Source organism: Mesoplodon bidens, assembly GCF_964165515.1.
Source record: "Mesoplodon bidens genome assembly, chromosome: 12".
NCBI lineage: Eukaryota > Metazoa > Chordata > Mammalia > Artiodactyla > Ziphiidae > Mesoplodon > Mesoplodon bidens.
In genome coordinates, this window is record NC_138168.1 from 33,602,649 (window position 1) to 33,626,327 (window position 23,679).

Here is a 23,679-nt window from a genome sequence, read left to right on the forward strand (position 1 = left end):
TCAGTGTCTTATAATTTTCTGCATACAGGTCTTTTTTCTCCTTAGGTAGGTTTATTCCTAGATATTTTATTCTTTTTGTTGCAATGGTAAATGGGAATGTTTTCTTAATTTCACTTTCAGATTTTTCACCATTAGTGTATAGGAATGCCAGAGATTTCTGTGCATTAATTTTGTATTCTGCTACTTTACCAAATTCATTGATTAGCTCCAGTAGTTTTTTGGTAGCATCTTCAGGATTGTCTATGTAGAGTATCATGTCATCTGCAAACAGTGACAGCTTTATTTCTTCTTTTCTGATTTGGATTCCTTTTATTTCCTTTTCTTCTCTGATTGCTGTGGCTAAAACTTCCAAAACTAGGTTGAATAATAGTGGTGAGAGTGGGAAACCTTGTCTTGTTCCTGATCTTTGTGGAAATGGTTTCAGTTTTTCACCACTGAGGACAATGTTGGCTGTGGGTTTGTCATACATGGCCTTTGTTATGTTGAGGAAAGTTCCCTGTATGCCTTTCTGCAGGGTTTTTATCATAAGTGGGTGTTGAATTTTGTCGAAAGCTTTCTCTGCATCTACTGAGATGATCATATGGTTTTTCTCCTTCAATTTGCTAATATGGTGTATCACATTGATTGATTTGCGTATATTGAAGAATCCTTGCATTCCTGGAATAAGCCCCACTTGATCATGGTATATGATCCTTTTAATGTGCTGTTGGATCACACTAGAATTCTTACATATTAACTTATTTTCTACTCTATGTATATACTAAGCCTTAAAAAAAAGAATTGGGATCATTACAATATATATTTTTAAATGTATTTAGAGGTTGAAAGTAACTTTGCTTATTTAATAAAATTACAAATGCATTATGTATTATTAGCTAGGTTTATAACATTATTATTTTTTAATTAATTAATTAATTCATTAATTAATTTATTTTTGCTGTGTTGGGTCTTCGTTTCTGTGCGAGGGCTTTCTCTAGTTGTGGTAAGCGGGGGCCAGTCTTCATCGCAGTGCGCAGGCCTGTCACTATTGCGGCCTCTCTTGTCGCGGAGCACAGGCTCCAGACGCGCAGTCTCAGTAGTTGTGGCTCACAGGCCTAGTTGCTCCGTGGCATGTGGGATCCTCCCAGCCCAGGGCTCGAACCCGTGTCCCCTGCATTAGCAGGCAGATTCTCAACCAGTGCGCCACCAGGGAAGCCCTATAACATTATTAAGTTCCAGAAATATTTATTTAGCATATGGCATCTTCTACAATGGAGAAGCTCTTTAACCACTGTACCCTCAGTTCCCAATCCAGTGCCTGACATACACTCACTAAATGTTCTTATTTGTCCAAAATACAATACGACTATGGGAATAAAAAGTTCTAAAGATACGGCCACTAACCATAAGCACGTTTAAATTTTCCTGGGGGCACACCAAATAGACAGATAATTATAATAAGTGGTAAACAACAAAAAATGTCAGAGCAGAGGACAGATGAAGCACAGTCAGGGAGAGCAGGTCTTCCTGGGCTGGACCCTGAAGAATCATGGGTAGAATTTCAATACAAAGACCAAAGGGGAAGAATGATCCCAAGAAAGAAGGATGATCAAAAGGAAAGGCATGGAAACAGGAAAATTAGAGATATAAAGAATGAGGGGGGAAAAAAAGATATAAAGAGGAGGAAAGTGGAAGATACTACTGAGAAATCAATCCTGCTTTCTCAGAAATCACCTAGCTACAGTGAAGACCCCAGACACCTTAATCTGGAGGGGTTTTGTCAACAGTTCGCACCTCCCACTACGGCCTTGCAAGCGAAAAGCAGAGGCATCCTCAGGGAAGAGCAGGCCAGGAGAGCAAAGCACAGTGTTTCCGTGGTTAGCTCTCTTTCCCTCAGGTGGATGTGATATCCCAACCCCAGCACACCTAGAAAAGGTTCTAACTCTCAAAAGTTTATATTTGCTCTTTCTCTATTTTGTTCTAAACTTTGTACATGTAGAAGACAGTAAATTATCTGTTCCTAATTTCTGCTGACTAAACCGGTAACACTGTAGCAGTGTACTCTTTTCCCAGTTTCTGAGATCTAGACAAAGGGAAAGAATACAGTATCCACCTGCCACTAAATCAAAAAATCAACCATTTAACAAAACAAAGAAGGCCCTCAATACTTCATAAGGAGAATTTTGTCCCGGGTCTATGTATCACCAATCCAAATGATTTTGCAGCTCCTGATAAGACAATCACATATTTTGTAAAATACAGGCATACTTCCGAAATCATACATTTAGCTTAGCAAAAATCTAATAGCAACTAATAAATTATAAGCTTAAATGCTATGGACCTAGAGTCTGTCATACAGTGAAGTATGTCAGAAAGAGAAAAACAAATACTGTATGCTAACACATATATATGGAATCTTAAAAAAAAAAAAAAGGTCATGAAGAACCTAGGGGTAGGACGGGAATAAAGACGCAGACCTACTAGAGAATGGACTTGAGTATATGGGGAGGGGGAAGGGTAAGCTGGGACAAAGTGAGAGAGTGGCATGGACATATATACAGTACCAAATGTAAAACCGATAGCTAGTGGGAAGCAGCCACGTAGCACAGGGAGATCAGCTCTGTGCTTTGTGACCACCTAGAGGGGTGGGACAGGGAGGGTGAGAGGGAAGAGATATAGGGATATATGTATATGTATAGCTGATTCATTTTGTTATAAAGCAGAAACTAACACACCATTGAAAAGCAATTATACTTCAATAAAGATATTAAGAAAAAAAAAGCTTAAATGCTGAAATACATGTTAAGCTACATCATACTAAATTAAATTTATAATAAATTCTCATTTATGTTTCTTTAAAATTAAAATGACCGAATTGCTACTATTGCTTTCACTACATTCTACATCATCCATATTTACACATTTTCACATTCTCCTTTATATTTCACAACAAAGATAAAAGGTTTCAGACAGCCCAAATCAGGTTTATTCATATGTTCAGAAGATCAAAGGGAACAGATATAAGGTTTTGGCCACAGAGAAAAAAAAAAAAAAACTTAAATTCTGTATAAAAACTTCTAAGGAAATCCTTCTCATTTCCCTTTATCCAGTCCCTAGTTTTGGTTAGCAACATGGTTTTAGTGAACAAAGATATTCAAATTACTGACTTCCTAAAGAAAAATGAACTCTGTTGTTACAGAACAGACACATTCTTTTTGAAAGAAGAAAACATAGTATTGTGAGAAACAAGATTTGAAGCATATGTATCTTTAGTGCTGTAATAAATCCTTTCCTGACCTCCTTCATACAGAGCAGACCATAAAAACAGAAGAAAGTGATGGCTTTCTGATGTTTTAAATTCTAACAAAGCATAGGTAAGCGCTGAAAAAAGGTCCATTTTAATTATGCAGGCATTCACAATGTTAGTGATTCAGAAGACTATTGGTAGCAAACTGGAGTTGGTATATTTTCTGTATTGATCATAATTAATTTTAATATTAACCAAGCATAACAAGAAAAGTTCTGAAAGGAGGTGGGGCAAGACAGAGATACACTTGAAAGCCAACATGAATTATTTTAAACTAAATCACTGTCTTTCAGATCATTCTTAAGACTGTACAGACAGCAGTGATTTAGCTAGTGTGTTAGTATATTCCTATCCATCACGATACTATAGGCTCAACCTAGGGAAGTTTTAATAATGTCAGGAATACATACCCATCATCGTATAAGTCAGCTGCAGACCTGCACTGGAAATTTTTTTTCCCAAATAAGGTTTTATATATTTTAATATTTCACCAAGGTATTCTAAGGACTTTGTGACCATGGTGGATTTATCAGAAAGTGTCGGCAGATTCCCGTAAGTTATACCAACAGCCTATAAATAAGGGAAAACATGATTTAGCATTCCAAGTTTTATATAATACAGATTTTGAAAAATAAAGATAATTTCTCTTTCTACACACACACATGCGCACACACATCCCTTACATTTAAGCCTTCATCCTTAACTTTCCAAAAAATGTTCATAGCAATTAAAATCCAGGTAAAAAGAATTATCTTGCCTTTTATAATTAAAATAAAGGTTAAAGGAAAAATTTTAAAAATCAGTTCACCAATAATTATGAGTCAGCAAAGTATTAGTAAAAGATACCTGGAACTGATATACAAGACGCTTATAACCACATCACATCAAGCATTCCAAACAGGTTGGCTCACCATATCTCTAGGACATGACTGGGAATTCTAAATCCCCAAATTCCTACAAAAAAGACCTACAGATGAGGTTAACAGACTCTTACAAGTGAGACCTCCATAAATAAAGTTCAGCTTTATGATATGAATTGATTTTTTTCCCTAGAATTTTCTTTATAAGCCATTAGATGCCAGCTTAACTTTCTCAGAGGAAAAAAAGGATGAGGTACAAAGGGTAGAAATGGCAAAATGGGGAGGCTGAGGAGAGAAATGTGAGGTGAAGTAGTAGAGAATAATGGTGAAGTGAGAAGAGGAAGGGATATAAATGAGGATGAGTTGAGGGAAGGTGAGAATAAAGAAGAGTTGAGAAGTCACTAGAAGAATCAAGGGATATGGGGATATATGTATAGCTGGTTCACTTTGTTATAAAGCAGAAACTAACACACCACTGAAAAGCAATTATACTCCAATAAAGATGTTAAAAAAAAAAGAATCAAGAGAAAACTGGCTAGAGATGGGTTAGAAGGTTTGAGGAGAGTAGTAAAGTTTCCAAGCCATTATTGGGAACTTAACAATGAATTTCAATTACCCAGATTGGACCATGAATGGCACCAGTATGCATGGTTATGTGATTTTTCTCCTGCAGCTCTTAGGAAATAACACAAAGGAAAGAAGGCAGGTGGTTGTACCGATCCAAAGTTGAAGATTTGCACGTTTAACAATAAGACAAAGGATGGAAGATTGTGAGTGTGTTGGTTAAGGGTAGTTGAAGTGAGGCCTCCAAGGTAGATAGGGAAGTTAAGGGTAGTTAAGGTACATAAGGAAGAAAGTGAGACCTTGACAGAATGTTGCGCTTGGATAAAAGGGAGAGGAAGGTCATGATGAAGTCACTCAGAGAAATGGAAGGAAAGCAGTGATAGTCAATGAGCTTTCAGATGCTCCAAGTGATGCCATGGTTCAGTGATTAGTCATGGCAGTAGGTGGATGACAGCAGAAGTGAAGATCACTGAAAGACTACTGGAGAAGTTTTGAAATGAGGGCTCAAGATAAGTTATCCAAGGTGATATTAAAGTTAGCCATGGTGATGATAAAATGTAGTATGGAGGAAAAGATAAGGAACCTAGTGAACTTGAACGATTGGGAGGTAGACAGCTGAGAATAAGAGATATACTTGATGAATCCCCTTTTCCATTTAGCTCTCTGCCCTTGGTTCTCTATACTTCTTTCCCTAGACCAGAAATTCTCAAACTTTTCATCTCAGTTCCCTTTTACACACTTAAAAATTGAGGATCTTAAAAAGCTTATCATTTGGGCTATATCTATTGATATTTATTATATTACAAACTACAATAGAAAGATTTAATTTATTCATTTAAAAATAATAAAGATTATGTTAATATAAGTCATATATTTTTAGTGAAAAATAACTTTCTTTTCCAAAACAAATCAAAAAAAATAGTGGTAAGTGGCACTTTTTTTACATCTTTGCAAATCTCTTTAATGTCTAGCTTAAGAGAAGACAGTTACATCCTCATATCTGCTTCTGCATACAAGCTGTTGCAATACGTTGCAGATAAAAAGTTAATATTTCTGTCAATATTAGAAAATTAAGAAAGACATACATATTTAACCCATACATCAAACAAGAGATCACAATGGAAATTGAAAAATATTCTAAAATACAAAATAATGAAAATATTGCAAATAAATCTTGTGGGATGAAGTTAAATTTGTGCTAAATGAAGAATTTATAGTCTTCAATTTGGATATTACAAAGAACAAGCCTCTGAAAATAAATTTTCTAAGTATAAATATAAGATAGAAAAAGAACAGTAAAGTACAAGAGTGAAAAATCATAAAAATAAAAGCAAAAAAAAAACAATTAAGTCTCACAAATATATGTAGCTGGAAGAGGAAAAAGTATTCTAATAAATTTTTCAGATAATTTTGGGAATTCCTCTTTGATATTACACCAAAACTTGACAAGTGGTATTTCTTAAAGGTTAGTTGTAACATGGAATCCAAAATCATGTCAATGAACGTTCTGTTCTCTGCTACGTTATAAGCCATTGGTCTGTCTTGTGCTTTGAATGAATGTTTTCCACACATGCATACTTTCTAAAAAGCCTGTACTTGTTATCTGAAAAATTTTGGTTCATTGAGTTATACAGCTTCCCAATTTGGACAACACATTTCATTGTCCATATTTTTAAAAAATCGTATTTGTTAATATCACCAGTGTTGTCAGAAAGTCTTTAATTAACAAGAAACTCTCAAGCTCATGATGACAAATACACATGTTCCAAAATTCTAATTTTCTTAAAAGCTCAAATTATGTTATTATCAAAAAATGCTGTCAGTTGACTTCTTTGAAGTGATAGGCTCATTTTTTTTTTTTTTTTTTTTGCGGTACGCGGGCCTCTCACTGTCGTGGCCTCTCCCACTGCGGAGCACAGGCTCCGGACACGCAGGCTCAGCGGCCATGGCTCACGGGCCCAGCCGCTCCGCGGCATGCGGGATCCTCCCGGATCGGGGCACGAACCCGTGTCCCCTGCATTGGCAGGCGGATTCCCAACCACTGCGCCACCAGAGAAGCCCGATAGGTTCATTTTTAAGAAAATATTTGCAAAATACCCGAGTCTGAATAACCATACTTTGTCAGTTGTTCTTTCACGGTAAAAGCGGTCAGTTCAGCTTACAACTCAATCTCATAAGTGGCTCTCACTTAGACAACAATCTTGCTTTCATATGCATCAAAAGTACTTTAAATATATTTCCTATTGTCATTCACAGAATACTAAAAGGGCATGTACTCAAGGGTCAAAATTTATTAAAATTAGTAACTTTACTGCTTCATTAATGATACTCTTAAGTCAAACTGGCTTTTTTCCCTGTCTCTGATTGCATGGCCTTGAAAATTATACTGACTACTAGTATAATCTTGGGCCATGGTGCTGATTTCTGTTACAGCTTTTACGCTATTTGTACAAACACCAATATAGTTTTGAGCTCACAGAACCCCTGAAAAGTATTAGTGACTCGTAGAGGTCTATGAAACAGACATTTAAGAACCAGTGCCCTAGATTTCAATATTTCTCTATGTTTAGCCTTAACCTCCCCAGACTATGAGATGTATATTTTTCAGTGCCTTGACTACCCTTACCTTCATGTCACACTATCATTTCTGTGCAGAGAAGAGTTAATATAGCAGGGTCCAATGTCATTACCCTTAAGAGGCCTATTTGCAAGGTTGGTCCTTGGTTGGTTTTTGGACCCTTAGATTTTCCCCATCAGTTCCCAATAAGAATGGCTCACTGTGCCTAAACAGTTTGTGCAACCAATACAGTTTATACTGAATATCTGCTTTCCTTCTGGGAGTCTGGATTTTTAAAAGTGCCAGACAAACAGGTCCTAGGTGACCAGCCCCCATTAAAAACTCTGGGCACTGGGTCACTAATGAGCTCCCCTGGTTGACAGATTTCATAGGTGTTGTCCCAATTCCTTGCTGGGAGAATTAAGCATGTACAGTGTAATATCACTGTAAGAGGACTCTTGGAAGCTGTGCCTGGTTTCTCCAGACTTCACCCATGCACTTTTTCTCTTTGTTGACTGTACTTTGAAACCTTTCACTGTAATAAGTCATAGATGTAAATACAACTATATGCTGAGTTCTGTGAGTCCTCCTAGTGAATCATAATAGCACCCGGGGTGGGGTGACCATGAGCACCCCTGACACAACCTCAAACTAAACAGGTTTAAAATTGGACTTCTCACCTACTTCTGCCCCACTCTAAATCATGATGTTCCTTTTTCTCCTTAAGGTCATCATTTTTCTGGTTAAACACAGTATTTATTTCATAATCATTCAAAAATCCCAGAATGCAATCTTCAATTCCTCCTAGCTCACTAGCTTCTGGCATTAGTGTTCCTGCACCTTTAATTTACTCTATTGTTACCAATTTTCTTAAAGTCATTTGATCAAATCAGACCTACTTAAAAATTTATAAAGCCTGTTCACAGGATAAAATCTAACTTCTTATACCATGATGCTCTGAATTCTTAACCTACTGATTGACCTATCAAGTAACTGACACTTAGCATATACTGTCTTATATTATTATTTTAGCCTTTGTGTATGTCTTGTATTCTCAGACAAGTAAAAGTTCTCTAAGATCAAAGACTAGTTCTTTTGGTTCTTCAAATCCCCAAGAAATCCTCACATAATACTATCTAGCATTTAGCAAACAACTATTATTTAGTGACTGGTTAAAAAGCAATTAATTTGGATAGGATTAAATTAGGAGAGCCTTCGAAAATGATCAGTGTAGTGCATGACTTCTACTTCCCTTTCTGGTTCAGTATGGTCCCCAGCATAGGTGTTGAATTAATTAATGACGGAGATCCAATCAACAACTAAATAAAAGGCTCCAGAGAAATATGTATTTTATATCTACATCTACTACTACGAAATATTTTTAGGATTTACATGACATCTCTAACTGTAACAATTGTACTTTAACTTAATGAAAACCAATGGAAGAATTCACATTTATGGAAAGAGCTTATGGATTGTAAGGATCTTCGCTGCAGTTAATACCAACTACTCTGTGGGAAAATAAACTAAGTTTTACTGTGAATAGCTTACAAAAACACTAATCCAAGCACATTAACAACTTCAGTTAGGCTACAAAACAAAGACTATTACATAAGACAGATTCCTACAAAATGAATAATTAAAAATACAGTATTGAATGGGATTATTTATTACAGAGGCAAAATAAAACAAATGGATTGGTTTTTAAATCCCCAACCATGCTATGATATGAAGTAGTTGGTGCTTATGCTGAATACCCTAAAATTTTACTGTAAAATTTACACTGTTCATTACAGGGTGGTAAACATTAAGTTGGAACTATTATGGACCATATACAAGGAAATTTAAGTACCTGAAGAATATTGTTATCTAACAATTTCAGCAATAATATACTCCTACAATTTAGATCAGACTTGGAGTTAAGGCTTTTATGTGGCATTCTTTACTCTTATTATTTTTTATTACACGTAATTATTCTGCTGTCCTGAAGAGTGAGTTGTGCTATATCTTAGATTCACATTTTTATTCCTTCAGAATTTTATAATAGCGGCAACCAGTAATATGATTCAATTTAAAATAATTCATTTTATGGAAAAACTTTATGAACACTTCAAGATTTTTGGAAAAATAATTGTTACCGATCTGAACAATTATATTAATGAATAAAAAATACCTCGAGGAACAGAACAAGTGCTTTTTTAGGGTCTTCTTGGATAGGTAAATATTCAACTTGAGCCTTTGAGAGAATATTCTTTACTTCTGAGAGTTTAAATAGCAACCTTGTCAGTTCAGCCAACTGTTCCATGTAGTCTTTTTCTGTTAAAATAAAATATTTATATAATGTGTTCATAAATTTATGTTTTATATATATATATATATATACACACACACACACACACATATATATGGGAGAACAGGGAATGTATCATTCTTCATTTATGACAACGTTTTCTTTTAAAATTAAAATTTCCACATTATTAAAAACTTCTAAGTTTCTCTCACTATGGGAAGGCTTTATTTAAAAACAAACAAATGAGTATTTGTGAACGTCCTAGTCCCAAAAGCTATTCATGTAAAGCCAACTAATGTAATAATATATAAAAGTAAATTTGGAGCATTTTTTCAGTCCAGCCTTTGTGGGATTTATGAATGGCCATAAACAATAGGTTTAGGATAAGGCACGCCCTACAGACAATCAGAACTGTATGGGATATTAAAAACAAAAAAATTACAAGGAAATGGGATGAAATTATTCATAATTGGATATTTTTCTTTATAGGGTGTTAACAGTGTGATATTTGGTTATTTACTTCATATTTCCACTTTTTTTGTGATCAGTTTCTTCAAGGTAAAAAAATAGCTCGTCATTTGAGAGCAAATTTTTGTTCCTAGCTTCCAAGGAAACAGTTCTTTTATCTTTAGAAGAGAGAAATTTGTCCTATACAGTTACGGAAAATATCAAGAAAAAGAAACAGGCTGCAAAAGGAAGTAAATTTCTGTTCATATTAATACCTATTTACAAATATATTTTTTATCTTTCCTATTAATTTATATAATGAAACAGGAAATTTTAAACATACTTAGCTATCTAGAAAGCAAATCACCTGCAATACTTACCAACTGCCTGTTCAGTATTTAAATCAATGAACGAGTCATCTGGCACATAAAGGTTTTTTATATACATTTGCAAAATGCAACGGATCCATGATCTTATAGTTAGGGCTTGAAAAGATACACAGCCTGAATGAGAAAGTGCTTCACATAACATGCTGTAAAAATAAGTTGATGGATATTAAAAAGAGAAACCCAAACAAAACCCTGATAATGTATTCCCTGAGTACAGAGATTCAGAAATAAAGGAAAACATTCTAATATCCCCCAGTTCTTGGCCTCACTTATTTTACAGACAAACACACTAATGCAGACATGCATTGCTGAAAATATACTCTACAGACACACACAAAATGATATTTTAGACAAATATTCTTGCTTTCATTTGTAATGCCCTAGTTTTTAATTTTCCTTTTTCCACTGATGGCATACATATAGGCTAATGCCAAAGGAGAAAGGGAAAGAAGAACATGGTTAAAATTAGAAAAACAAGGAAGGGGATTAACTAGCTAGGTGAGATAATACTAAAGCAAGTGGCAAGTACAATAAAAAAGTGGCCCTTAGAGTAAACAGAGAAGAGGTCATGACCAAGAAAAAAGGCAAAAAGACAAAATACATTTCTGTGTGGCTCTCCTGACCAATCCCATTCCCATCCCTTCCTTTCCTGCTCCCCCACCTCACAGGAGTCATTATTAAGGAATTCCAAAATAACATCTGAATGAGATTAAAAAAAAATTATCTTACAAAGTCAAAGGCCTAGTTAAATCTGATTTCTAATCATTTTATAAGTGAGGATAGAGAGAATGAGGATGGTCTTAACCTAATTATAAATGTTATGTAAAGTTAAGACACTTGAAAAATATATATAAATCATAACTCTAAAAATACTGTTTTGAAATACTTTGAATATAAGTTATCATAAAAAAAGAGAACAAAAAACAAGAACTCAGATGGGTCATTTATTACTTATACAACCTTCCCAACATTACTTACCATCTTTGCATTTCAGTTCCTTCAACTGTGACTTACACACAATATTATTTTAAAAACTGAAATCCTTTCAGATAATTTCAGCAAAAGTATTTAATAAATAATATAAATAAATGTTTGTTGTTATTAAAGAATTCTTAAGCTGGAAGGGATCCTGAAAGTAATCCAATTGAAGGTGAACTCCCTTACTTTACAACTGAAAGCCAGTGAGAAAATGATTAATGACTCTGCTTAATGATTTCCTTTTGAGAAGAATACCTCTTCATTTTCACTGACTGGCAGGCAGCTGGGATCAGACCTACACCGGTCTCTTAGGTTTGTGTATTTATTTTATTTTCCCTCATCTTGATATTCTTATTTAAATTGTCCTGATTATTCTACACTATTTCTATTATCTATTGCATATTTTTTCTGTTGGGGTTCCTCAGATCTCTTATGTAATATGGCAGGAGACACTTAAAGATACGGAAACCAAAGTTCAGGGTGGGGAAGTCTCTTGTTCATGACTACACAAAAGTCAAAGCTTTAAACATCTAGCTGTGAAGAGGAAAGCTATCATTAAATCAAAAACTACAGTAATATAAGTGTCTTACAGATTCAGCAATATTAATTGTATAATTTCTTTCACAATGGTGAGTGAAGAAAGGTCATTTCAGGATGAGGATAAGGCAGTCCTACAAAAACCGTTTTGACAAAACAGCAACAACACTGTTTTAAGAAAGCTTTCCTACTATTAATACTGTCAAAATGCTGATACACAGAAAAGCAACAAACTGCCCAAGTGAGAGTATATATAGTAAAGATCAGTTTTTATTGTGAAAATTCTTACCTTCCTAGTGAACTCACCTATCATGGGCTTACATTAATGTGCATACCTGAAATAAGAACACTTACCTATTTTGTAGGAAATGACTTAAATATCTGGCTACAACTTGGGGCCAGACGATATCATCCCAACCAAAAAGTTGTATCATTGATGTAACTGGCTGAGGCTGAAGATCTGATGGAGCTGTGCTGGGCAAGTCCATTGCCAGCAAAGTAAAATCTGGATTTAAAATGAGGAAAACTCACAGTGAGAATTTTTTAACACCCCCCCCCGCAAATTATATCAATAGTGATTTTTTAAAAATCAGCACTAAATAGTAAAATGTCACATTTTAGAAACGTACAACAGAAAGCTAAAACTGAACTAAATTCATGTTGTCGAAGAAATTTCTGTGGCGATCATCTGGATCTCCAAGAAAGGGTCTAGAATAATCTGTCTCAGCATCATCATGATGAATCTATAATGGCCCCCTCAAATGGCAAATTCTACACCTGATGTCTCTGCTTATGTGACTCTCCCATTCAAAAGACCCATTACAAAAATTATTTCTAGCATCCACTCTTCTCCAATTGAGTTAATTTACTCATCACCTGCCACAGACAGAGTCCTTCCTCACCTTGGACACTGGACATTCTCTTCTAGTAAAAAGTGACCTCCTACAATCAATCAGTGATACTCCACTTCCCTCAGAACTCACAAAGCCTAGGAACTAGAATTCCTTAGGTCACCATGGTAAACAAATGTACTTTATTTTGTGATTTCCTGGGATTCCCCAACTTAATTTGCAATATATCACTATATGTTTATCAATAAATTGCTTCTTAAGCACTGCCTCTTATGCAGCTCTCTCAAATAGTGGCTATTTATTCTCCCACACTCTTGTACACGGGACCCACATAAGGTGAACTTACTTCTTGGTCCACATGGCTGCTTCTATACCTTTCACCCTTTCCCCTCCCTTTGGCTTTGAGTCTTAGGTCATCAGATTAAATCACCAGCACTAACTCTCCTTGTTGCATTTGTCTACCGTTTCCTCCTTCACCTCCTCTCACCCTTTGAAGATTTTAGTTCATTATCATCCTTTCTAACTGCACTCCTGTCATAGTCCTTGATGATTTTTTCTTCCAGTCTCCTGGCATTGAACTCCTCTCCTTCAGTGAGTCTATCTTCCATTCTACTTTAGCCATTCACTCCCATGGTGATACAGAGAGCTTGGCACTACCCATAAGTACAATCTCACCATAATTTCCACTTTGAAGACCCCTCTTTCTGGCATCAAACTACCTTTCCAACTCTCCTCCTCTAGGTTCCCAAATCCAACAATCCTTTGATTCTACCAGGACCTACAATTCATTGCTCCTACAAGTTTTCCCCTTCCTTCCCCTTTTTAGGCAGCTTGATTACATGGTCCATTATTATACTGACTTTCATATACCATCAACTCCCTTGCTTCTTACTTGATTTTTTGTACTTGCCTGGAAAAAACACCATCTGTTTAATTACATCCTTGGTCTTCTCCCCACATGCACCTACACCTACACAGTATAAATGGCTGGTGAACAACCACGCTGACTGATCTCACTTCAAGTTTATGACTACAAACTTTAAGTGGACTCTTAGAGTCGGTCATCATTTCTACCACATTTCTCTAGTCCATTCAGTCTTTTACTCTCCTAGAGGATTACTGCATACCTTCTTTCCTCGCTCCGTCATAAGCCAGCATCTCCTCCCCATCTTCACTTTCAGCTAATGACCTTACTACGTCGCAGAGAAATGAGAAACGTCAGAGGAGAACCACCACATCTATCCAGCAACCTCCACCTGGGCCCATTTACTCTGCCTTCTCTTCTGCTACTACAGGATATCGGAGGCCAAGTCCTCTATGGGATCCCATTTCTCTTGGGCATTAAAACACAAATGAGTCTCTTGCCACATCAAGTTTTTCCTCACCCCTAAACATTCCTGTCAGCATTATAAATATGCTGAAATTTCTCTCATGTTATTAGAAAAAAATCTCTGACCCCATTTCCCTCTCCAGCTAACATCCCCATTTTTCTACTTCTCTTAGACAGTGATACTCAAAAAAATTTACTACATTTCCAGTCAGCGATTCCTCTTCTCACATTTTCTCCTGGATATCTTCAATCAGGCCTTTGTCTCTACCCACTACAGCAAAACTGCTCTTGAAGGTCACCAGTGACCTCCGTCCTACTAAATCCAAGGACCGATTCTCAGGCCTCATCCTATTTGACCCATTAACTGCATTTGAAGTGTTGATAACTGCTCCTTCCTTGAAAAGCTCTGTCATTTGGTTTCCAGGGCACTATACTTACTTGGTTTTCGTCTCACCTCACTGGTATTCCTTTGCAGTCTCCTTTCTTGGTTCCTCTTTATCCTAAAAGTCTGAACGTGGGAATATCCTAGGGCCCTATCCCCAAACTTCTCTTTTTTTTTCTTCTTTTTTTGCGGTACGCGGGTCTCTCCCGTTGCGGAGCACAGGCTCCGGAAGCGCAGGCTCAGTGGCCATGGCTCACGGGCCCAGCCGTTCTGCGGCATGTGGGATCTTCCCAGACCGGGGCACGAACCTGTGTCCCCTTCATCGGCAGGAGGACTCTCAACCACTGCGCCACCAGGGAAGCCCCCAAACTTCTCTTTTTACTGGTACTTACTCTATTAGTAGTCTCATCCAGTTCATAGCTTTAAAGACTATTTACACATACATAGTTTCCAAATTTAAATCTCTAGCTCAGACCTCTTCCCTGAACCCTAGGTTCATTATCCAGGGGTCTAACTCAACATCCCTACTTGGATTTTAATGGACATATAAAAAAAGATGTCCAAAATCAAAATCCTAGTCTTCACTCACAAAATCTGCTCCTGCCACAATCTTCCTCATCTCAAACAAGGGGTTCTCCCTTTATCTGTTTTGCTTACCATATCATACCCACTTAGAAAATTCTGTCAGCTCTACCTTCTGATTGGAAATCTGACCACTTCTCACCACTTCTTCTGCTACCACTGTAGCCCAAGGTGCCCAGCTCTGAGCTGTTACAATAGTTCCCTACATGGCCTCCCCACCTCCCGATAGTCTATTCTCCAGCCAGCAGCCAGAGGGATCCTATCACTCCTCTGCTCAAGACTTCCCAACAGCTTCTAATCTCAGGGTAAAAGCAAAAGTCTTCACAGCTACGTACAAGGCAGAACACAAAGTAGTTCTCCATAACTGCTTGACCACATCTCTGACTACTCTTACTCCTTTTCTTATTCCACAAGAGCTTTGACGGCTTCCTGTAGTTCCTCAAACACACCAGACACACTCTTGCCTCTGGACTTCTGCATAGCTCATAGCTGCATAGCTGCATATCTCACCTCTTTCATGTCTTTGCTCAAATGGTACTTACACAGGTTTTCCTGACAATTCTGTTTAAAATTATAACTTGCCTCTGGCTTTCCCTATCCCTATCCTTTTCTATATTTTAATTTTTCTCCACAGCACTTATCACCATCTGACATATTATACATTTTACCTACTGATTTATTTATGTTCTCTCCCCGCCACTAGACTATAAGCTCCATGAAAACATGGAGCTTATACATGAAAAAAGGAATTGCAGTCCTTTTTTTTCCCCATTGGTATATCCCCAATGGCAATAAAAGTGGGTATTCAATAACCTTTTTTTTAATGCAGGAAATTTCTCTCTCTCCTATGAAGTTTTTATTTCAAAACGAACCCAAAACCCACAGATATTTTGCTTTATATCTATATACTGTTTATTTTCAGTGCCTAGGACAGCACTGACTCAACTTGTATGATATAATTTTTGGTAACTAAGTGGGAGTTTGGATGATGAATGGAAGAAGTCATATAGGCTAATAATGACTGCTTTGGTTAAACTGAATATCAATATTTATTTTCATAGACATTACACTGGTTGGAAAACCGTTGCCCTGTCACAATTCTTCAATCTATGTATCATTGTAAAGTCTTAATTATGGAAGTGTTACCAGAATTCAAGGTCTTTTAAAATTTATATCATGCAGTCTTTTCTGTAGTGCTTTTAGCTCAGCTTTCCTCATTCACACCAGGGTAAAATAAACCTTGGTTTAGATCTTAGGTTTTCAAAAGTGTTAATATTTAAATACATTAAATACCTTCATATAAATTGCGTTTAAATACATGCAGTCACCATATTGATCTCTCTCTATTCCAGTATTTCTTAACATACATTGGGTAAAATATCCCTTTGTGAAAGATAATGACTTCTTTTTGGGAAAGTGCATATATGCACATATATTCAAATTCTTGCCTATAATTTCATCTGATTCAGAGTCCCTTAAAGCCTAAGGACATGCCCATAGGCTAATAATCAAATTAAGTAAAAATTACAACCTAAAATGGAATCTAATGAAGTCAGAACAATAACATTCTCTATACTCCATGTCATTCTGAGCTCATCTGCTTGATGTTGAAGTGGAATTCACGCTATATCCTTTATTGCTCTTTATTCAACTTCATCTTATACTAGATATCTGAACATACAATTTGAAAATAAACTACTTGAACTAGAAGAAATCAAATGTTGCTTTAGTTTCCAAATAACTCATGCATGAGAAAAGTTCACGTACATTCAATATTTTTAAGGTTAAAAATGATCTTTTGTTTTTAGAAAAGGATCACTTAATTTTTACCTTTACTAAGAGGAAAATAATAAACAAGCTAAAGGTTCCTAATTTTAAAATATGTAACTCTTTTCATCTTTCTGGTTGACAAAATATTTATTGCACCATAATAAAATAAGAGTTTGTTAACAAGCAGACAGAAGAAAAAACTGACAGAGTCTGCAAAATAAGAAACTAATTAGCAAATTAACAACGCTGACCTGCAGCTGCATCCGCGAGTTGTGAGAGAGGCACTATCTGTGACATTCTCTGACTCTTCAAAAATGAAAAGAAATGCCTCCATAGTGCACTGGCAACTGCAGCAAGGTGGCGCTCTTTAGCCGACAATGAAGACTGCACAATGAGGTCCACATTCTCCCTCTGAAGTTCCTGACACAATTGTTGATGCATACTCCTAAAAAAGAAATAAAAATACAGCTAACACCCAACAAACACTCACAAAAATTTTTCTTTAAATACATTATGGGCTTTTAACATTTATACCATATGAAAACTGAAGAACTGTTTTATATAATTAAAACCTTTATGCCAAGACATTATGCATTTCTGGTTATTTGATGGATGAATGATGGCATATTAAGCAGCATAAAGTTAATGTTAATTACTAATGTCAATCATTAATTATATGCTTTTTTAATATGTCAGATCCAAATAAGAAACAGGCAGCTTCAGAAAGAAGGTTTGCATTTTGCAACTCACTATGACAAGTGATTTTACTTACAATCTAGACATAAAAACAAAATTTTAAACCATTTCTTCTCTGAGCTTTAGGGCATGATGTACCAAGAAGACAGTGAGTATTTATGGCTTATGCGTGATATTTTAAACAAATACTTTCCTTGTTTAGAGCAGACACAGGTGTTGAGCTAGTATATAAAACTGTGCTAGATACAACCTTATTATCAGTACACTGGTCCAGAAAGATCCATAATCATTTTCACATAGTAGAAAAAAATAAAAAATAAAAAGTTATTCTCCATAAATCCATAAAACATGAATTCAATACTGCCTCAAGTTTCAATTCATCATTTACTCACCTTTTTTTCCTATTGAAAATTTAGACATCTCTAGACCTTAAAAGAAACATAAGAGGGGTATATACTAAAAGATTTTTCTAGTGATCTGGAATAGAAGGCATTTATGCAATATGCTCAGCAATTAGTAATATTATTTAAAACTAAATGTGCAACCGTGATATTATTCCTGTTTCTGTTTATTACTGCCATCTCAATTGAGAGTAGACACAAATGCATGAATACCATCCTTAGATTTGCTTTCTTCAATTAAAGAGGAAGCAGTGAAAACCAACCAGTGGAGCTAAGGCAGAAGGCTTCCTTCAATAATGGTAGTATTCCATTAAGAAAAACGACTAGTACTTTAAAAAAGAAGGAAACATTACATTAATTCCAACACTCCTGATGTTTTAAATCAGTTTATCTAAGGGAAGTGGACACTCAAAATAACTATATAAAATACAGAACTAACTAGTGCATGTAACTAAAGCAATTCCGCAAAAAGATCAAACTGGTTGCAAGACCACATCTTTGTACTTTTCCCATAACTACACAAAAGTAAAAAATTTAAGTATAAATTATGTAACATTAGGACTCTGTGCCTCTCTACATTGGAATTCTTAGATGATCATGAGATACTACTTAATGCTACCTGAAGTACTGAAAAATAAAACAGGTGTACAAATGCCTGGGGAAAGAATATCATAGTAAGCAAGTCTCATAAAAACTAACCAAATATCTGCTATGTTCTCTCTGTGTAAAAACCTGCCTGAGATGCTTTCAACTTTAACTAGTGACTAAAGAACTATTTCAGGTCCTTTAGCTTTGAGTAAGATGAATATCAAATCACTAAAATCCATTTGGCAACTAATTCATCTGCCTACATCCATGAAGCAAAGTTCATGGGTACATTTCAAGACACTGGAGTCCAAGTAAAATAATACCACCATTTGTAAAACCCATCTATAGCTTTTTCAAAGTACATGGGTCTCAAAGGATAATAAATAACTTACTGTATTTGGGTAGGATGGATTTTACTCCTATTTCTAAATAAAATAAGCCATTTCTTCACTCACTAAAATCTATTCCCCAGGAAGGGGTATTATTTCTGATCATCCTTTATGATGCCAGAAATTCTTTAACTAAAAATCAGAACAATTCTGTAAGATGGGTATCATTTAATCCTCTTTATAGATGAAGATGATAATAACATGCCCAAAGGTCACATGGCTAAGAAGAGCTGGCCCCATAATCTGAATCAAAATCTGACTCTGAAGCCCATACTTTTCCCTTACACACTAAGACACACACCCTTATATGCTAAGATGCCCGCACATGCGCGCACACACACACGCGATTTAAATATTGATCAATTTTCTTCTCTCCCTACTTGGGTTGAAGAAATTTTAGTAAGCCTAAGAAAAGAAGCTAGACAAGCCACATGTAGCTTTGCCTTGTGAAGAGGCAGGGGCAAATGTTTTGAGTAAAAGACTAACTTAACATAGGTTAAAATCATTTTGGAAATACAGATAACTAGCCCACTTATGTTCTAAAAGATGCAATACATTATAGCAGAAAATAAAATCTGCTGAACATCAAGTTATTCAAATTGCAGCTCTTATAGTAGAAACAATAGCAACATCTAGCATTTATTGGTATTTACCATGTGCCAAGCACCATGCTAGTTATTTTGTAAGCATTGTTTCTCATCCCATGTGGTAGGTACAATTATTATTCAAATCTTATAAATGAGGAAACTGAGGCAATACAAGTAACACTTGTGTTGGGTAAAACTGCTGGTTATTAGCAAAGCTACTGTGAGCTGTGTGACCTTGAAAAAAAAAAAGAATAATCTCCCAATTTTTGTTTTCTAAAGAGTTAAGATTAGGAACAATCATTTATCATCCACCCAACAGGGTTATTGTGAAGATCACATGAAATAATGTCCTCAAAAGTGTTTAGGGGGGGACTTCCCTGGTGGTCCAGTGGTTAAGAATTCGCTTTCCAATGTCGGGGATGCAGATTCAATCTCTGGTCGGGGAACTAAGATCCCACATGCTGTGGGGCAACTAAGCCCACGGGCCACAACTAGAGAGCCCACATGCTGCAACTACTGAGCCCATGTGCTCTGGAGCCTGCACATCACAACTAGAGAGCCCATGTGCTGCAACTACTGAGTCTGCGTGCCACAACGAAAGATCCTGCATGCTGCAACGAAGATCCCGTGTGCTGCAACTAAGACATGATGAAGCCAAATTAAAAGAAAAAAAAAAAAGTGTTTAGGAACCTATTGCTACACTATGGAAACACCCAAACTTTTACATACCTAGTTATCCAGGTTTTCATACGCTTCTATTTTAGCTCTGGTATCCTGCCTCTTTTGGCTTACCTCATTAAGTTCAAGCACTTTCTTGATTCCTGTATCCAACTGCTCTTGTGCCCCACTTTCCAGGATTTGTTTTCTTGTTTTTATCTTCATGTTACTTCTTGTTGTGATTTCACATATTCACTTATCCATCTTGCCTCCAACCTTCCCACCCTCACACAGATACACAAATGTACTGAGGCATCTATCACATAAGAGGCACTGAAACCTGCAGTATCTGACTGCAGCTATCTGCCAGCCTGGTCTCTGAGGCACTGTTCCTCCCTAATAACCTGGGAAGGGTTCTGGGAACGCTTATTAGACTACTACATCTAGGTTTTATTTCTCATCTTTGTATGCCCTTGCTTCTCCTGTAACTGGTAACTATAGAACAAGGTATGACATACTGTACATCATTTTCCTGGTAGTCATAGTTTCATATGTAATATTTCTAACATATTATGCCTCAAAATTTAAAGAAAAGTCATCTATTGATGGACCTTGCACCACATAGAAAAAGCATAACATAATAAATGTGAGTGATAAGAGCTAACAGAAAGCAAGGGATTAACAACAATTAACAACTGAATTCATTTTTTAGTTCTACTGCAAAACCTGCCAACTTTCTTCAATCTATATTAGTAAAAAATATAATGGGAAGTTCTAAGTTAAAAAAAGTTGTTCTAAACCACTATGAGTAATTATTCCAAATGCCTGATTGATCTAACTAATGGAAAACTGGATGGGAATCAGGATACTCCACCATTTTTAGTTTCAGCTAAATTCACTAAAAAAAACCCCTTAGGTTCTCTGATCTTCCTGTCATTCTTATTCACATCTATAAAATAGGGCTATAATCTGCTCTACTACCCAGAAAGAATATAACATAACCAAAGTAATGACATTAGCAGAAAACAAAACCAACAAAAAAACCCCCAAAGTTTTAAAGCTGGAAGGTATCTTAAAAATCATCCAACCCAATCCTGTCTTCAAAAAATAAAAACAAAACAAAACAAAAACAGACTCCAGGCATACAGAGAATTGTTCAAAGCCTCACTAGGAAATGACAGTAGCTTAAGTTCTGACCCCCAATTCTGTACATGCCCAGTATTCAGGGAGAGGTGATAAGTCAGAAACCAAGCTGGCAAGCAGCTGCTCAGGCACACCCAGCAGTGCCTCCCTGTAATGGCACCTCAGTGCATTTGTGTGTATGTGGACGAGGAGATGAGTGGGTGGTAACAACTGAGTGAATTGATGAGATCCAGGCAAGGAGTTTACTGGCTATTTTGACTATTGAGGGATTATAACAAATAAAAAGCCCAGTACTGGCAATGATGCTTCTGGTCACATATAATGCACCATTAAGGCATTAAAAAGGCTCCTCAAGAGGTACGGAAAATTATCCAAATGAACTTGTCTAGGAGAGAGCCAGCTTGTGACCCTGGAAAACAGACTTAGTTTTTTCATCTGTTAAATGGGAATAATACCCTACTATCCTCCACAGAGCTGCTAAAGTTTCAAATCACACCACTTAGGTAAAAACCATTTGTAGACTATAAGGCAAGATAATATTTACTTTAGTCTCATTGCTACTGATTCTAATTCCTAATAACCACGTTCATAGATGCAATAGAGCATTATCTAGAAACACATGGGCTTTAGAGACAGACACACCAGAGTATAAATCCTACTCTCTCAACTACTAGTTGCATGGCCATTTCCCCAACTGCTGTAAGAATTCTTAATAAGACATATTCAATAAATGGAATAATTATTATTATGGCCAGAGAATCAAAGACTGTTTATTGAGAATATATGTGCCTGCCCAATTCTAAGTTTTTGACTTTTATTAACTAATTTAATCCTGTACATACTATTATTTCCCACATTTTGTAGACAAGAAACCTAAATACAGAAAGGCTAAATCATTTGATTGGGTCATACTGTTAGTAAGCAGCAGAGCCAAACTTTGAAGCCAGGCAGTCAAGCTACCAGGCAACTCAAATATCATTTTACTACCCAAATAAGTAATACATGTCTTAAACGTCATACTGCTATATTCATTCATTCATTCATTCATATGCTAAGCTCCTAAAAGAGGCTGTTACAAAGTAGTATAACATCCAATCCTGGTGGCACACCACATGCACACACATTCAAAGTTTAACACTTCTGGGGAGTGTAGACTATTCTACAGGGATTCTAAAGGTCAAGGACATATGATCATTTAAATTTTTCCTGTGGTCCACAATTGAGTTAATTTTTAAGACTGAGGAAAGAGAATAAATCAGGAATCCAGTGTTGAGCCTAGCAAACCAAGCATGCTTATATCAATACCGCCTTATGGTTTTATAGAATAACACTGATGAAGTACTTAAGGTAAGGTAGTTTGCCCCATCCCAAAAATAGGGTACAGCATGAAAATATATCAATAAAAAGTGATTGTTTTTAGGAATTACCCTCATAATTGTATTAGTCTTATATTTGTAGATGATTATGGGTCTCAAATGACTTAAGTGTTTCAGTGACATTTCACTGCATTTTATGGTACACTAATAACAAGGATCTACTTCAGTAGTTATCAATCTTGACTATCATCAAAATCATCTGTAGAGCTTTCTAGAAATACTAAAGTTCTGGCCTCACTGAAGATCCTACTGCATCTTCAAGTTTGGCACCTAAGTATATTACTTAAAAAAAATTCTCACTCAGTGGGTCTGGGGAGGGGCCTGAGAATCTACATTTCTAGTAGGCCGATTTTGCAAGCCCATGGACAATACTTCAAGCAGTTACCTTCCAGGCTTTTCTTGTCTACAAAGTGGGAACAATAATAATACCTATAGGATTAAATTAGTTAATTAAAGTCAAACACACAGAATAGGGCTGACACATTATTCTCAATTAACAATCTTTGATTTTCTGGTTAACAGTAATAGATACTCCATTTATTGAATATGTCCTATTTGATTCTTGCAACAGATGAGGAAATGGTCCCGGAACAAGTAGCCCATGAACCACACTGAGTAGCAAGACTATTTGTAATTCTGTACTAGAGGAGGTTGATAATCATTCCTCTACTCTGTAGGCTTAAGTGTAAAACAAAGTACAGGTTTATACTAATTTAGAAAATAAAGATCATTGAGTGCAGCAGAATCAAATGGGCATGGAAATTGATTCTCAGAGGACAGGTTAAGGACAAAAAAGGTGAAAAAGAGGAAATTAAAAGCACAAAGGCATATAAATTCCATACATTTACTCTCTAATTCAATACATATTAGACATGTTCTAAGAGATACAAAGTTAACACAACAAAGCCTCTACCCTTCTGGAGCTTACATTTTAAAAAGAGACAGATAATTAAACAAACACAGATGTGGAACAACTCAGGTTGTAGTGAACTTTATGGATAAAAAGAAATCAAGGTACA

At 36.1% G+C, this 23,679-nt stretch overlaps 1 protein-coding gene across 3 annotated transcripts in view; it reads right to left on the reverse strand.

Moving 5' to 3' along the window:
• MMS22L (MMS22 like, DNA repair protein) overlaps positions 1-23,679 on the reverse strand; it is a 156,041-nt gene that overhangs the window by 38,600 nt on the left and 93,762 nt on the right. For all 3 annotated transcript variants that reach the window (XR_014017158.1, XR_014017159.1, XM_081250416.1), the window contains exons 15-19: positions 17,075-17,268; positions 12,263-12,413; positions 10,385-10,536; positions 9,441-9,583; positions 3,697-3,856 (exon numbers count right to left, since the gene is read on the reverse strand). Coding sequence is in view for 1 of the 3 variants with exons in the window: in XM_081250416.1 (XP_081106542.1) it covers positions 3,697-3,856; positions 9,441-9,583; positions 10,385-10,536; positions 12,263-12,413; positions 17,075-17,268 (800 nt within the window). In the remaining 2 variants the exon portion in view is untranslated. The remainder of the gene's footprint in view (positions 1-3,696; positions 3,857-9,440; positions 9,584-10,384; positions 10,537-12,262; positions 12,414-17,074; positions 17,269-23,679) is intronic.